General features: G+C 44.6%; 1 protein-coding gene across 3 annotated transcripts in view; it reads left to right on the top strand.

Annotated features, from left to right (window-relative positions):
* Window positions 1-13,846, top strand: part of UBE2V1 (ubiquitin conjugating enzyme E2 V1) — a 28,138-nt gene extending 14,292 nt beyond the window's left edge. For 2 of the 3 annotated variants that reach the window (XM_084538370.1, XM_084538371.1), the window contains exons 2-4: window positions 8,223-8,371; window positions 11,516-11,641; window positions 12,035-13,846. In XM_084538370.1, the coding sequence (XP_084394496.1) occupies window positions 8,223-8,371; window positions 11,516-11,641; window positions 12,035-12,181 (422 nt within the window). In that variant the 3' untranslated portion in view covers window positions 12,182-13,846. Of the gene's footprint in view, window positions 1-25; window positions 401-8,222; window positions 8,372-11,515; window positions 11,642-12,034 lie in introns of those variants that run through there. The other variant, XM_084538372.1, reaches the window with a different exon arrangement.
* Window positions 13,847-16,900: the final 3,054 nt, after the last annotated feature.

The following is a 16,900-nucleotide window of genomic DNA, read 5'->3' as shown; positions in this document are numbered from 1 at the left end:
GATTAAAATACACGGAAAATGTAGTGGAGCCTTCTCATCCTCTCATGTCACGTTGTCCCAGCTACTGCACTTTCACAATAATCCTTTCAAGCTGCTGACTTCTCGTTTTGGCTTTGGCTGGAAGAGCAAGGCCAGTGATTCTCTTCTAAAGCCAGCGCAGCCTCATGAATTAATGGTCTGGGTGGTCGTGGAGGGAAGGAGGCTTGGACTGTGATGGCAGAGACCAAAGCCAGTCCTGCTGTACAGCTTCCCTTTTGCTCTGAACTGCCTTTGTGATAAGCCATAGCTAAGTTAACCATCATCTGCTGGCCACATTGTGTCTTTTGGATCGCTTCCTGTTACTTCACATACTTCTGAAAACTGTCTTCGGCGTTGGAAGCATAAAGCAGGATGGAGCCAGGTAGGTGTAAGTCCTCAGCCTCTTGCCTCTAAAATGTGCACATCAGGCAAGCACTGTACTTCAGCTACCCATGAGATCCTGTGGTTAACTGCTGCTGGCAAGAAGAAAAAATACTGAAAATCAATGTGTAGCTTGAAAAAAAAAAAAAACAACATGTTGCAGTAATGCTGAACTTCTGCAGTGAGCCCTAAGTTTGGTATTGAGGCGCCCTGGTGCACAGACCAGTGACTTGGGTTGATGTAAGCCTCAGGGCTCCATCCAGCCATAATCCACGGGCTGTTCTTCCTGCAATGGGCTGCTGTTGGTTGGTGCTCTAGGAAAGTAGGATGGGGATTGTCCTTTCCTGCTAAAGAGAACAATGTAGTGTCCAGTTACTGGTCGTGGTGGTGCACTGCAGTGCAGCTTGTGTGGTTCCCTCCTGACACTGCTGAAGGCTTTGTTGAAGGCATGCGAGTGGAGCCAGGAAGTGACACCTTCTTGTTCTCCAGCACTGACTGAGTCGCTGTGGGGCTCTGGGCGAGCAGCTGGGTATCTTTGCGCCTTTGTAAAACAGGTTTGGCTAACACTTGCTTCAGGGCATCTTAATGTATTCATATTTATTTTTAAAACACTTTAATGTGTTTGTGTCCTGGCTTCAGTTAGGACAGAGTTAATTTTCCTCCTAGTAGCTGGTAGGGTGCTGTGTTTTGGCTTAGGATGAGAAGAGTGCTGATAACACGCTGATGTTTTCATTGTTGCAGAGCAGTGCTTACACCAAACCAAGGACGTTTCAGCTCCTCACTCTGTCCTGCCAGTGGGCAGGCTGGGGGTGCAGCAGGAGCTGGGAGGGGACAGACCCAGGACAGCTGACCCAAACTGGCCACAGGGGTATTCCATCCCATCTGGGGTCATGCTGAACAATAGATACATGTAGGGGTGAGGGGCTGGCTACTCAGGGTTAGGCTGGGCATCGGTCAGCAGGTGGTGAGCAATTGCATTGTGCATCACTTGTTTCATACACAGTAGTAGTACTATTATCGTTGTTATTATTGTTATTATTTTCCTGTCTTAATAAACTGTCTCTATCTCAGCTCACGGGCTTCACTTTCCCGTTTCCCCCCTCCCTCCCTGGGATGGGGGAGAGAGCGTGAGTGAAAGGCTGTGTGGTGTTTAGCTGCCAGCCGGGTTAAACCACAACAGTTTGATACCCTAAGTTTGTAGTGGTTCAGTAAAGGAGCTCAAATAGAGGTTGACTATGAAAAGTATTCAGTCATTCTTTGAAAGCAGCTACTAACTCAGAGGAAGAAATGGCAACAAATGTCCCTATAACTTAATAAATAAATAAATAAAAGTCAGGGCTGATGCTGGAAATGAGACAAGTGTTGTCTAATACTACACAAGCCTTGTATTCAAGAAACTCACAGGAATACTTAAAAGGAGAAATGTTATGATACCAGGTCCACTAGTATCCTTTGTCTAAAGGAGGAGTCCCTGTTGCCAATGATGGATTTTCTTCTTTCCTCCCAGTTCATATATGAAAAAAGAGCTGCCTTTAAGCATCCCAATAAGGCTCTTCTAGGAGGCTGCAGACACCCAAGCCACAACTCCTGCCTGTCCTTCAGGCTGGGATGGCAGGTAGGACACCCAGCTGGCCGCGGGGCTGTGGGCACTCAGTGCCCCAGCTGGGCTCGTGGGGCCTGCATTGCTGTGCTGTGCAGTGCTGCTGTGCCCTGTGGCATCCTGTTTTTCCAACTTCCATCATGGGAAAAGTTAATGACGTGATTTAACCCACTGTTCACCCGTAGGTTTCTTTAGGGGGTCTGCTGCAGGGTGGTGACAGATGCTGCATTTGCCAACAGCCTGCAGGAACTGAGCAGTGAAATGATTTGCCCAGGTTTAACTTATTCAAAGTCAGAGGAATGTGGAGAGCCTCAGAAGGACAAATCATTAGGGGAATGGGCATAATAGTGACAATGTGTGTGGTTTAATATGGCTAACAGAGAGAAAGCACAGACTGGTTTTAGTACAGTATATTAAAAACATGTATTTGTAATTGCTGGAGGATCCATAATGTCACTGTAAACTCAGATATCCTCGTGAAAAGCAAACCAGCCATTGCAGTGCAGAAGAACCTGCTCGTGGAAGGGTATGGAAGGAGTACCCTGCCTCTGTAAGCGGGTCGTGATGTCTCCTCCTGAGTGTATGGTACGCAGTACTCATTGTTATCTCAAAGTAAATACTGCCAGCCACCGAGTGCTTTCTCAGCCTGTAAGTAAAATACCTGAGGGTAGGAAAAAGAAATTGAAGAGAAGCTGGAGAGATAAATTATGCATTCTTAAATGAGATGGGATATAGGAGCACGTGAAATAGCAGGTGCTGAAAAAGTTGGTTGCACAGCCTCTTGGTGTCTGTAGTGCTGCAAGGATGGAAAAAAAAGGGTAAACAGTTCCAAAATCTTACAAGAAGGTAGTTGAGTCTTTTCATCTGTAATGATACAGATTATATATTGTATTTGAAGAATGAGGTTCTGGCTGAGAACTTTAAATGATTCATTAGGATATTAAATGTGTACATGGGTTAGGATCCTAGAAGGTGGGCCACTGGCACACGTTGTGAGGTGTATTAAGGTTTGGATTTTCAGGTTGTCAGGATGCTTTTAACAGCCACACATCCAGCCAAAATGACTTCATTTCCACCTGCTGAGGGGTTTGGGTGCTCCTCCCGAGGGTGGTGTGGTCCAGGGGCAAGGTGTGGGATGGAGTGTGCCTTGCCTGACTCCCCGTAGCTCATACCCTGTTGGGTGTTAAACTGCTGGGATGCTCTGCAGCTAGCATCCTGTGGCACAGGTAACATCACCCCTGTCAGCGCGGTGTCTGGCTTTTCAAAGCTCATCTCAAAATCCGGGAGTCTCCTTGTGCGCACTGCTTTTGGCGGTCGGTATGAATTTGATCCTTTGTGGGTAGAAGAGGCAGCTGGGAGGGGAGCGCTCAGCTCGTGGGCACTGACAATGGTTTCTTTTCACAACGTGAAGAGGAAGTGGTGCTTTTCCTGGTGGGATTTAGTGTGTGGATTTTGTCCAGGACGTGAGTTTGGGATGACTTCTTCTCCAGAGCAAATTTTAGCTGAGCTGGTAACATTGTGCTTTTCAGCTGATACAAGTGACCTAGCACATCTGATTCCAGCTCTCCGGCTGCTGGATAGCTTTATTTGGTTTCAGCCCTCAGCGATAATGCCAGTCTGCCTCAGACATTTTAAAGTCATCTCTTTACAAGTAATGTGCTTAAAGCAACCAAAGACAGGCGCGGCGTTCTAGTTTACACTCAGCAGAGAATACTGAATTGCTTCAAGTGCTCCAGAAGTTATTGTGAATCTGCAAAACATCTCAGTACCTGCCTGCGTTATCAGGGTGGAAACAGTGACTGTAAAGAAGATTCAGGAAATCTAAAGTCCCCATCTCCTGGAAGTTTTTGTGACAGCTGCTGAAAGCCTTTTATTGTTTTAAATATTACATCACTTTGAAAGCTCTCTATGCCATTTTGACAAGGATTGATTTATTTATTTTTTACAATCGCGGTGCTGTAAGGATAAGGTAGCAGATTTCTAGATAGTGTCCGTCTCTGCAGAGAGATGAGAAATGTATTGGAAGAGGTGTGTTAAAGGCTGAACAGCAAAGCAAGCAACAGAAGGGGCTTTAACACGTCTAGCAGTGGAGGTGTTTAAAGGTAATGGACCTCGGTTCTCTTGAATTAGTGTAAATCAGGAACTAGTACAGAGAGCAGAGTTAAAATTGGCTTGAATTTGGGACTGCTTCCACTATATAGCTGGGGAAAATTGAAAGATTTCTATAGTCAGCCAGTAAATGTTGTTTTTAACTTGTTGAAAACATGCTTTGTGTCTCACAAGGTTGCGTGTAATTCAAGACAGAAAATCTCCGACTGGTAGGATCACTTTTAAAACCATGACAAGACATTCCAAGTTACATATCTGCGGATCTTTAGTGGTGCTGTGATATAAAATGAATCTGAGTGTGCTTTAAGGTCCTTAAAACCCAAGCTGGCATTTAAGTGTGTTGCAGGAATAACTCTGCTTTGCCTAGTGCGGGACATCAGGAGGTTCTGGCAGGTGCAGTCACACTGCCCTCGCCCTGTGTCAGCTCTCTGTCTGACGGCCTCGCAGCTCCTCACTTAGAAAGCAGCCCGGTGGTGAGGTGCCTGGCTGAGGAGTGCTCATCAGTACCGCTCTGTGCAGCGGAGCTGGTGTTTGGTGGAATCTTTTTGCTGCCGGTTTGCTCAGCTGGCACAGGGCATCTCATGGGGACTTCCCTGGGATAGCCATGGGCGTTGTTTGGCAAGTGGTGTGGGTGCATGGAACAGACCAGATCCCTTTCTAGGAATTCTGGTGAACAGCAGACATGATGATGATGTTTGCACGCAACCACAAATGATAAATTCTGCTTGGCTTTGGCCGTTGAGGCCCCAGCAGGACGTGGTGGCTGACCCGTTGTATGGGGAGCCTGGCTTGGCCTGTGGCTTCATGCAGCCCGCCAGGCTGACTGGGGCGGGCAGCTGGCCTGGTCCTCTGCCTGGCTTGGGGGCAGGTTAGTTAGAAATGACTTAAAGCATTTATGATCATATGGTCATAATCTTTTATATATATACAAGTCTGTTTTTCTCCTTGTTGGAGTCTTTGGGGAACATGTCAGGAGGGAGCTGACCTGCAGTTCTGTACCCATGTACTTGCCGTGTGTGATGGTGGAGTGCTGCTCTTCCACTCACACCTTACAGCTTGAGCATGGACATAAAACTTCTTGAGAAGGCAAGAGTGCTGCTGGATGGGGTTGTGTGCTGTGGAGTGACCAACCATCTCCTATGATTCTTTTTCTGCAAAGAGCATGAAGTTGCAGGTACGTGTTCTTCACTTTTCCCACCTCTCTTTGCCGCTGGTGGTCCTGCAGTGCCCTTGGGTGAGCAGGTGCTGTGGAATCACCAGTCACTTACCTTAACTACTACCGTGCGATAGGAGCCAGAGTACGATGGGACTGGCTCTTTGCAGGCCTCACAGCTGTCACAGACCTTGACATTCCTGTGTGAGTGTTTTAGGGCTCTGATTCATGCTGTGTCTGATTCATGCTGAATCAGAGCAGCTGTGCCTTGGAAAAGCTCTGAAATCAAGTTGCCTTCTCCTCCCATAACTCTGCCAACCCAAGCCTAGCTCCGGTTAGCAAGTGTCAGAATTCAGGCTGCCTTTTGGCCTGGTTGTGGCCTCACTGAATGTGTACACGATGGTGTAATTTTTAATTACAAATCACACCATTTTCTTTGCTTAGGATTCCTGCCCTGTGCAGTGAGCATGATGCTCAGAGGAGGGGTCGGTAGTTGATATTTCTGATTTTCTTCTTAAATGTGTGCCCTGTGCCTGCTTTCCACAAGGCAGGCAGTGCTTCCGCTGTGGTGTTGAGCCCTCCTGGTTTATTTTCTTGGTCTAAGAAATGTCAGTGAGTTACCTTGGTGTTACCGAGCTCCAAAATGTAGAGAGACTCTGATCGCACTTGTTGAGCATTGTGATGTTGTGGCCCAGAAATGTTTTTTGGTAACCCCACAAATTCGAGACAGCTTTTCTCGCTCCAGCTGAGCACTTCTGTGAGCGTGGAGTTTCGCCCTGGGTTTCTAACAATAGCACCCACGGCTTCCTTTGTGGTGCAACCTGCATTGTCTGAGCGTTTCTGTGATGGGCTGAGGGTGGGGTTCCTCCCTCCAGAAGGACGTTGGGCTGTCCCCACTGGCTGGCTGTGCCGGCGGCTCCACTCACAGTGTGCCAGCAGGCAGGGCTGCCTGGGCAGCCGCCCGGCCGGTGGCAGGGCCGTGAGTCACCGCGGGCAGCAGCCGCAGGATGGGCTGTGAAACTGGCACCGTGTGTACAGACACCTTCAACATGGGGCTGACCTCAGCATGCGCTGCATCCGCCACGCTCGGCCCCCGCTCTCGGCCTCCGTGCTGCAGTCAGGCTGTGCCCCTCTCTGCTTCCCCTCACCGCGGCATGGGGAGCATGAGGAAGGTGATCCAAGTGGGGTGGCTAATCTGGTGTAATTCAGGTGCTTGAGACTATCTGTGCCCAAGGTACACAAGATCCATCAGAAGTTGAAGGCCTGGGGGGTGGGTGCTGGAGGTGTTGTGCTGGGGAGGTGCCGGTGGTCTCCAGGAGATCCTGCTCCTGCTCAGGGCTGGGGCTCACCTGGTGGTGGTGGCTTCACCAGCCCCAGTTGACTCATTTCCTTTCCCAGCCAAAGACTTGCATTACTCAGTGGCCATGAAAACAGCGCAATCTCGCCAGTAGTTAAAGATGTGGGTTTGGTGTGGAGCTGCCTTGGGATTGTGCGCAGCAGCCCCTAATGGGTTTGGTTTGGTGCAGCTGGTGCAGGTCTGATGGGGCTGTCTGATGCCTCTCATGGGGGTCTAGGTTCCTCCTCATCCACTCGCTACAGCTGTATAATTGCATCGTTTTCTCCCAGCGTATTCTGGAACGTGGTTATTTTAGATGTGTTATCGAACTGGCCTGTAAACTAATTCCATCAGTAATTTACTTAAATTTCTTTTATGCTTTGCTTTGTAATGAATGAAATGTTGGCAACTCTGATCAAGCAGCAAAACCAGCGTTGACATTTAGTTTCTTTTAAGTCATTCAGGTCAACCTTAAAGGGGATTGTAAGGACACTAGAGGTTCGAGAATTGAAGCACTGCTACATTTCACAAAGCCTTACATCCTCTGTTTTCCACACTTGCAAGCAGCTCTGGAGATGGTTTTCAAAGCTCTTGCTTGGTCTCTGTCTCTGTCCTCTGAAGTATGCCATGAATGCGGGAAGAGCTGACTTCGATGGAGGAGTCCACTGGGTTCACTTGGTGTGCTTCAAGGCTAATTGTCCATTCTTCTGTTGTGCTAAATCAGCAAGGATAAAGAAGGGGATACATTATGATTTTCTGCTACTGTGTACTGGTGAATAGTTAATCTTGGACTATTGAAGGAAAAAGAAATCCAAACCCTAAATTCAACCTTATTTTATACAACAGGTGAAAATAACTGCATCAAATGTATCCTGGCAATAATTTTGTTTCTTTTGTAAAGCAGTGTGCTTTGCACAGGTACTTTGAAGGAGACATGGTGGCCTAGAGCACGTGTGTGTTTTGTGGTGGCTGAGGTATGGACATCTTGAAGAAGAATGAATAATCAAGTGCCATGTGGCCTGAGCTCCTTCATCACAGCCACAGTGTGTGACCTTGGCTTAAGCTCTCAAGCTCTCTGTGCCATTATTTCCCATTAATGTAATGGGGATCAAAAAATTCCCATTATTTTGCTGTGTGTTTTGAAGATAAATGTGCTAGCAATTAAGAAGTGCTGGAATTCTTTGGTAATAGAGGTCATAAGCACAAAGGACAGTATTGCTACTGACAAAGCCCACTTAAATTAACAGCAGATTAACCTACTCATGTTATGAAAGTTTCATTTGGTTTGAGTGGTGTTTTTAAAAGCTCAGAGAGACGACACTGTGGGAGGCTTGACGTCACACATTTTGTAGAATCTTGCAAATTCCTTTGCTATAGATCTTAATAGACAAGTGCTAATTAGAGCTCCACAGGACTGTTTGTATCTCTGAATAGACAGAGAGATTTCCTTGCATTTTACTGCCTGTTCTAATATCAGGCCCATTGTGCTTCTAGCATATTTGGTACTGCTTGAAAAGTCCAGGGTAAATACAAGGATATCTTCTTCAGACTGTTGAAGTATAATCATTCAAAGCCAGTGGTATTTTTATGTTTATTACTCAAAATACTGTTCTGATTATTTTTAGGAGTAAAAGTTCCTCGTAATTTTCGTCTGTTGGAAGAACTTGAAGAAGGTCAAAAAGGAGTAGGAGATGGAACAGTTAGCTGGGGCCTTGAAGACGATGAAGATATGACACTCACAAGATGGACAGGAATGATTATTGGACCTCCAAGAGTAAGCATCCACTTAAAATACAACGCCACTTCTTTCTTTCTTACCCTTTTCCTTCCCTTAGTAGAAAGTAGAAAACAAGCGAAACACAAAGTGACAGAACGCTTTAGCAAGTGACTTACATTGAAGGATCAGCTTTCATATAACGATGGGTTTATATATCTATATGTCCTTTTGCTTATGGTCTGGAATATTTTTAGTACCTTTCTCTGTTTAGTTCTGTTACGTGTCTACTTTATATTTGCAGATTCATTAAGACATAACTTTTGAGATTCCAGGATTCTAGTATCCTGTACTCTTGAATACAGCAAGGTTTAAAATCCTTTGGCTAGTGAGATTACATGTGGAGCTCATGTAGGTAAAACCTGGATGTTCTGTTCAGTACTGCTAGCCTTTCTGCTGTTGCTTGTCGAATTTATGGAGTTTGTTTTCACTGCAGCAGTACTGACTTGCTCTTTTACAGTTTCAGCTAACTCAGGAAACTTGAATTTTAATGAATTCAGTTACTTTTCTGAATGCTGTCTCCCAAAGTAGTGTCTCATAATTCTACCATGGTCTTTGTGATAGCATTATTGCATATTCCCTCCACCCCGATCCCAAACCCTTACTAAACTGAGGGTCTCTACTCCATGGTAGTGAACTTTAGGGCTAAATTGTATGTGTGCATGTATTCTAAAAACCAAATGTGTCTTGTCTCCAGTTCTACTGTGTTTTCCTGTTCTGTTTTCTTATTATCCTTGCCATGAAGTGCAAGTAGCTAATTCTCCTTCCTGCAGTAGTGTATGTTGTCCTTTGTGTCTGGCCTCACATTCACTTCTCAAAAATTCCGATGTTATCAACATGGAAATGTTTACACGCCTTTAACCACTCTGCTGCTCGATGTGCTTCCACTCTATCAGTTGCCTTTTCTGACTCAAGATGAGCTTGTGCAAGAATTAGTATTATAACAGCATTATGTGTGCAGTATTTTGTACCGCATTCGGAAGTGTTCTTTGCTTTTTGTCTGCTGTTGTTAACATCTCCCCAGTCATGATCATTTCATTTGGTGGTGATATGCCCAAATTGTTTTCCAGAACAGCACTTGATTTTAGAACATTAGGAGAGCTTTAATGAGCTTACATTAGGATTGTGAAGAACAGGCACCGTGTGCATGCATGTTAGGTAAAATTTAAGCAACCTTGAAATCTAATTTAGAAATTTAAATAGGAAGTGAAATGAGCAAATAAGCAAATGTTGACTTGTCAGCAGTGACAGAAATCTGTACTTCATGTCATACTCCCAACCAAGGCCAGAGGACTATCACAGAAGATTATTCAGCTATGCCTCCTTTGTCTTTCTGACACATTTATAAATACATTTTTTTTTTTATTTCCAAAAGGGTCTGGACTTGTAGAATTCAACTAATTGCTCAAAAGCCACAGGCCGTATTGAGGGAGATTCTGGGAACTTTCAGACATTCTTGTTTACTCGAAGCTGCTTCTGTTTTTAGAACTGTTCACACACAGTTCTATTAGTACCATTTTTTTTTAATAGGATGTGGGTAATACTGGCTCTGGAAAAAGAAATCAAAACTCTTGGTTTCCTCTGGATAGAAAAAATCACGCTTGGAGCAGGTGGAAGAGTCTTATGTTGGGCATCCTGGAGGGAGAAGCGAGCTGTAGTGCAGAGCTGATGCATGCTGCTGCTCCGGAGAGTCCCTGCTACCATACATGGAAGTGTGCATCTCCTTCCCAGGCTGTGCGGATGGTTTTGCAGCCAGTGATTCATCTTGTTTGTACAAACTATTTAAAAACAGTGGCACTGTCAAAACTTCAGCTTTGTCTGCGCCTATTTTTTATAGACGTGCATGGTCAAGGATTTCCATTCACTAGTCTTAATGGGGTGTGGCCATTTGCAAAGACCCTAAAACACTCCCCAAACCTCTGTACTGTGAACTCTGAGCACAAAGCACTCTCAGGGGCTCCATTGGGAGGCAGAGGAAGTCCAAGCTGAGCTGGTAGGTGACTTTTTTCCCCCAGATCTTGTGACAGCATTGAGTTTGCCACCATCCAGGCTGGACATCTGAAAGCCTGGCTGGCTGAGGCACTGGAGGGGCTGCTCTGAAGGGGTGCCGCCACTGCCATGGGTGGCTGCAGGCTGGGTTAAACCGCTCCATTTGCACGGACGTGAAGCAGCTGAATCAAGAAGTCAGATGCTGGTGGCATCTTTTGCATCAAAACACTCATTAGTATCAAGGGAAATATTAAGATGGGCATAACAAGCCCTTGAAAAGAATTGCACTGAATTCTGTATCAAGGAGAAGTTACTGTGTGATGGGCAGCTGTTTTTAAGACCCCAGTGGAGGCGTGATGCTCTGCTGCAGCAGGTGAGGCAGGAGCTGATACCTGGTTCTGGGCTTCTGCGCTCACGATAGCCTGGAATTTTTGCTCTTGATCAGTGCCTTGTGAGTTTAGCATTCACTGCAACGTTGAAGATGGAGGAAATGTGTAAGAAACTCTAGATCTGGACAGCTTGCCTGCAAAAACTTCTTCCTGATGATCCTGTTCCTGTTAAATGCTTCTGCTCCCTGCTTTGCCTGGCGCAGCTGGAGCTTGGTGCCAGGCTGCACCATACCAGCACATCAGAAATCTGTGTTCCCAGAGTGCTGAATAACTATTGTTTCTTTTAATTACTTTTAAATATTGAAGAATCACTTTACCCTTGTTGTATTTGTCTCTTTTCTATGCACATTTATTGGATAGTTAAAAAAAAATCAGGACTCCTTTTTGTAGCTGTTAAAGTATTTAACTGCTCCTGCTGTGTGACAAAGTGATGCTGCTACTTGGGATCAGGCTGTCCCTTGAAACTGAGTGAATCTTGGAGCATTCCCTTTCTGAGAACTGTCACATTGAGTTATGACCAAAGAACATTTTTAAGTGCAGTTCTAGGACAGGCCAACTGTAGATAGCTATCTAAGCTAATTCCTGAAGAGCACCATCTAATACTCTGAATATTGTAAAAACAAACCCAAACAGAGGCAGCCTGCGCAGTGTGTAAGTGGCTGCCCTTCTGTTTAGTGGTTTGTGTCCCTGAAATAACCACTGTTTTAACCAAATGATTGTTGAACTGCCTGATGTAACTGTTCCCCCCTCTTTCTTTTCCCCTCAGACAATTTATGAAAACAGAATATACAGCCTTAAAATAGAATGTGGGCCTAAGTATCCAGAAGCACCTCCATTTGTAAGATTTGTAACAAAAATTAATATGAATGGAGTAAATAGTTCTAATGGAGTGGTAAGTTTTTTTTTTGTTTTGTTTTTTGTTTTTTTACTTATTTTACATGGTTTTCATATGCAGCTTCAAGTTAATGCTTTACGCTTGCAACTTGTTTAAATACTTTTTACTTGTTGGTACCATTTTCCTTGAAGGAAAGGGGGGTAGGAGGGAAGTATACAAGCCAAGTATATTCTGGATTCAAAATGTGGAAATTTCCTGTCCATTTGCAACTCACAAGTAGTTTTTTCCTGTGTGGATTTATTGTGCTTTCAGGAAAAAACGCTTGCTTTTGCTTTCTTTGGTTTCTCCCACACAGACTTCTTAAAGGATCTTTAAGTGGAGGGTGTGTGGGGGAGTTAAGTGTATGGAAATTATTGATTCTGACGGGAATGGTGTTTTTGTCTATTTTAGGTGGACCCCAGAGCCATATCAGTTCTAGCAAAATGGCAGAATTCTTATAGTATCAAAGTTGTTCTGCAAGAGCTTCGGCGTCTAATGATGTCTAAAGAAAATATGAAACTTCCTCAGCCACCTGAAGGACAATGTTACAGCAATTAATTAAAAAAAAATCATGCCCCCTTTATTCAATTTAAGCTGTCTTCATTTTCCACAGTAGTAAATTTTCTAGATGCATCTTGTAGACCTCAAAATCCTGGAAAGGAAGTTCCCATTCAAAGGAAGTTTTTCTTGAGATACTGTAAATGATACTAATTTTTTCATTTGAAATATAAGTTGTGCTATAACAAATAATCCTGTCGTGTAACCACTGTCCACATAGCTGAACTTCTGGTATCAGGAAAAGTCTATTTAAATTTATTACTGTTAAGACCAGTGTGGCACATCTAACTTAACTGTGAAAGCATACATCCCACAATCACCTTGCTGTGTGTCTGGCCTGGGTTTTTTCTTTTTTTTTTTTTTCTTCTTTTCTTTTTCTGTCTTTTGCAATAGAGTCAAAGCTCAGGGCTGTTTATTAGAGTAGACACAAAGGTTTTTGCTTCCAGTACTACACTGGGCTTTACGGACTACTAACGGGGATGTGTGCTAACCTCAGTCATCCCTCCCTTTGTGCTATCTCTAGTAAAGGCTGAATGTGACTGTGGTCATTTTTTTTTTTGTATTTTTTTAAACGCCCTGATAATCTGGGGCAAGCTTTCCTCCTTCCCTTTGGCCAAGGCATAGATTGTATTTCTCTTCCTGGTCCCCCTCACCAGTAACATGGGCATTTGGTGAGGGATTCAGGGTTCTTTTAATCTCTTCCCTCTTCCCCTCTTTTTAGTGGGGGTGCTGCTTTCTTTTTGCCCCTTTTTGTGACTCTTCTCACCCCTGGACAGCAGGGGTAAGCGTTGGGGCAATAACTTGACCTGTTCCCTCCTGCTTATTGTTCTGGTTTTGCAACAAATTTAGTCTTCACCAGCCTGGGAAACAAGAGTATCTGTTCTGCTCGCAGACTGGGATTTTCCCTGCCCCTCTGGCACTGCTGCCACACCGCCAAGCTGGCCACGGCTGATGTTAATAGATAGGCTTTTGGTGAAAAGAGCAGTCATTTACCAGGATTGCCGAAATCTTCTGCTGCCAAAGTTTAATGGGGAAACTGCACGTCCAGAATAAACACACACTCCAACTCAAATAGTTGTATTTTGGTGCTTTGGATTGACCTGAGAATGTTAATTAACTAAAACACAGCACTTATGTTCGGCCTTTTTAAAGATCTGACAGACAAATCAAGTCAGTGTAGACTTCAGTAGGATTCTGTTAAGTGTTGGAGGTGAAAACCCCTCTGTGGAGATTCTGGGGAAGTGGTGCGTACAGCAGATTAAGGACCTTTGTTGGCTTTGCAACCTGGCAAATCATTGCCTTTTCTGTTTTACTGTTTTGGACCACTAACTGCTGCAATGTGGATGCAAGCTTACATACCAACAACCTAGTGTGTCCGAAGTTTTATGAAAAAATTTAGTGTTTGTGTAAAAAAAAAAAAAAAAAAAAAAAAAAAAAGGAAAAAAAAAGGAAAAAAAAAAGAAAAATAAATACATTTGAAAGCAGCAGCTCTCAAGTCAATGAACAATTGATGTTTCCATTAACTCTTTTGAGGAAAATATTAGTTGTAAGGATTTAACATCCTCTGTAATTAAAGTTTAACATAACAGTATTCCATAAGCAGCCTTTTTATTGTATCAGACCATTGCCTGATTTTAATATAATAAAAAGTGTGCATTAATATTAGAAGGCTTTAATTGTATTTATGTTTAGAACTTTGATCCCTTATGGAATTTTGGGTTTGTTGGAAGTATCTTCCTACAGATCCCACATAGATAACAGTATGTAAACTGGTGGTGAAAGGCAATTGTCTTTATCTAGCTGCTGCTTTTGTGCCAAGGAGAACCTTTATTTGTAGTCAAAACCTCAGACAGACTTGCATAGACTTGGCAGTTGGTAACGTTATGTGATGAAAAGGAACCACAGGAACGACTTTCTAGCCGTGTGCTATCTGAAGGTGCTCTGCTACTGCGCTGACCTTTGTGTGCTGTAGTCCCGAGGAAATCAAATCCACGTACAGTTGCATGCTATACTGTCCATCAAGTTAAAGAAGAACTTCACAACCTGAAATTTTACCTGGTTTTCCTCAAATAGTGAACTGTAAAAAGCAGACCTCCTCTGTAAATCTCGATTAAAAACAGGGCTGCAGAATTTTGCCCTTTTTGGGTGTCTCCACTAAAGAAGATTGCCAGAAGGTACTGGTTGTGCGTTCATTTCGATGTGGTGAAACCTGCCTCTTCCTGGGTGTAGGAGTGACGAGGGAACGAGCTGTGTATGTGAAACTTGCTGCTGTTTGCTAGCCTGGAATACTAACCAGTCGTGGGGTAGCTCAGAGGGTGTCTGTGAAGACAATGCGGCTAATATTTGTCAGCATCCTGTGCGTGTGTTTCTTTGAAACAGCTTGGTATCGAGAGATGTTAAATGGGAACTGCAACAATGCTCAACAATTACGGTGTGGTTACCGGGTGTCGCTGTTGTAAGAACACCCCTGTCCTGTTCAGGAGGGTATGGTTGGTACATGTTGGGTGCTTCCCCAGCCTTCACACTTCAAGCAATGGTTCTAAAGCCTTGAAACCATCTGATTTGCTTTGCAGGCTGCAAATTTGACCTGAACCATGCTTCTCTGGGATCTGTGCTAGCAAGAGTCCTGTGGTAACACAATTTGTCATGCAAACTTCAGCTGTACTTTTTTTTTTTTTTTTTAAAGAAAAAAAGTGTACCTTTTCTTACCTAGGAACTTCACTCTGAACACACCGGTACTCCAGTGCACTGATACTCCACTCTGAGTAGGGATGGTTTGGGAAAATAACACACTAAGAGTCAGCTGCCAGTGAGTCCACGTGTTGTAGCTTTGTCAGTGTGTGTGCATCGTGGAAGGGATCAGTCATCCCACAGGCACCGTGGGTTTCTGGGTGCTGGGTCACACTTCAGAAATTAAGTCGGGGAATGAACTCACCTCTTCTCTGTATTTATTCTACCTCTGGCAGTATAAAGGCAAGGCACTTAAGAGTTGATCCTTGCTCACCATTGGTTTATGTCCTGAACTGATGTGTCTGAAGGCGTTGGCCATAAAATAGATGCTGTTCCCTGGAGCCGGTACTGCTGGAAGCGACTGAAGAGTTGCTCAGGGAAGAGGTGTGGTTTGAGCAGGACCTTGCCCTCTGCCTGCTCCTGCTGCTGCCTCGGGGGGGTTCCACAAGGTGTCGTGGTTGCAAATGCCCCGGACGCGTCCATAAAACCTCACCCGCAGTGCCGGCGGTGGTCGCGGAGAGTGTTCGACTCAGCTGCTGGCGTGGGGACGGCAGAGGGAGCTAGCAGGCTTTGCAACGCTTTGGTCCAAGCAAGGTGCAAGGGCTGCTTCATTTCGATGTTAACTCCTCTTGTGGGAACCGCTTTTCATACTTATCCTGAATCATTTTCAGTTTTAAAAACCTGTTTAACACGGCTTTCTCACTGCACAGGCATTAAGGGGAGACCAGCAGTGCAGTGAGGTTTTACTTCTTAATAAACACTGCCTGTTCCTTGCTTCTTGCTTTGCTGTAATTAAACTCCATGTGTTTTTGGGGAGCATGTGCTTAAATATGCCTTTTCTGAACTCTTAACTCAGTGCTTTGGACTTAATGATGATGAAAGAAACTTAAAGTTTTAGATTAACAACTTTTAAGCCAAAAAGTGTCAGCAGCTGCTCTGTGCGATGCCAGTGCTGTCTGAGTTTCAGCCTGGATTCATACAGGGACAAACAGCAGCACGGCAGGAGCAGCAGGCAGTGCATGCAGAGCTGAATGCGGTTGTGCCCCTAATTCTTGGGCAAACAGCCCAACCAAAGAACAGAGCAGGCCAAATGCTTTATCTTAGCTGTGCTTGAGAACTGCGATACCAGAGCTCCCTCTGGAAGTACCAGGCAGATGCAGCGTCAAGTTCTGCCAATTTTAGCAAGGGAAACAGAAGCCAGAGACTTTTTCAAGAGTCCTTGACAGCGTAAGAAGCGATGAGATGTGCTCTCACTCCCTTTCCAAATATCAGTCTTTGTAGTGTCTTGCCTAGAGTTGTAGGTGCTGCTTGTGGCTTACCTTGCTGTTTGCAGTAATTGGCCATTAGGCGTCTGAGGTTGGTGCTTAGCCTCAACCTGGCAGCGTTTCCTGCACCAAGGAACAGCACAGGGAATTCAGTATTTTTTTTAAGCTGGCATTTGCTTGCTCTGAAACAAGGGAGTTCCAGTTCTGCACGTACCTGTAAATATGTGCCTGCTTCAAGCTCTACCTACCTCAAGCTCAAAGACAGTGAAGAAATCTGATGATATTCTTAATATCTTTTTTTTTTTTTTTTTTTTTCAACTTACTAATTTAAATTTAAGTTTTCTCTGGTGGCTCAGAGTTTTCCTAAGTCGGTGGAAATTGCCATCTTGCATTAATCCTTGGCTCGGATGCTATCCAAAAGCCCGTTAACTTTGCTGTTGACTAAGAGTCAAGTCCCTTAACAGCTTCTCGTTTTCTCCGGTCCTGCTGCAGCAGATTGCTGGGGAAGGTGCTTAACTTTCAAGCATGTGAAGGGCCCAAGTGAAGTCAAATAGGAGTTAGGCACACGCTTAAGTGCTTTGCTGGAGCAAAGCCAGGATGCTCAGCCCCTGCTAGGAAAGAGACGTTTTTAGCCTTTATTGATTGTCTTCTCCCTATCCATCCCTTCTGGGCGCTGTGTCCCCTCTGTTTGTGCTCTTACATTTTCCCCACGTCTCCCGTTTGT

The sequence above is a fragment of the Aythya ferina genome, assembly GCF_964211825.1.
Source record: "Aythya ferina genome assembly, chromosome: 16".
In the NCBI taxonomy this organism is placed as follows: domain Eukaryota; kingdom Metazoa; phylum Chordata; class Aves; order Anseriformes; family Anatidae; genus Aythya; species Aythya ferina.
This window is presented reverse-complemented; position numbering and strand designations above follow the sequence as displayed.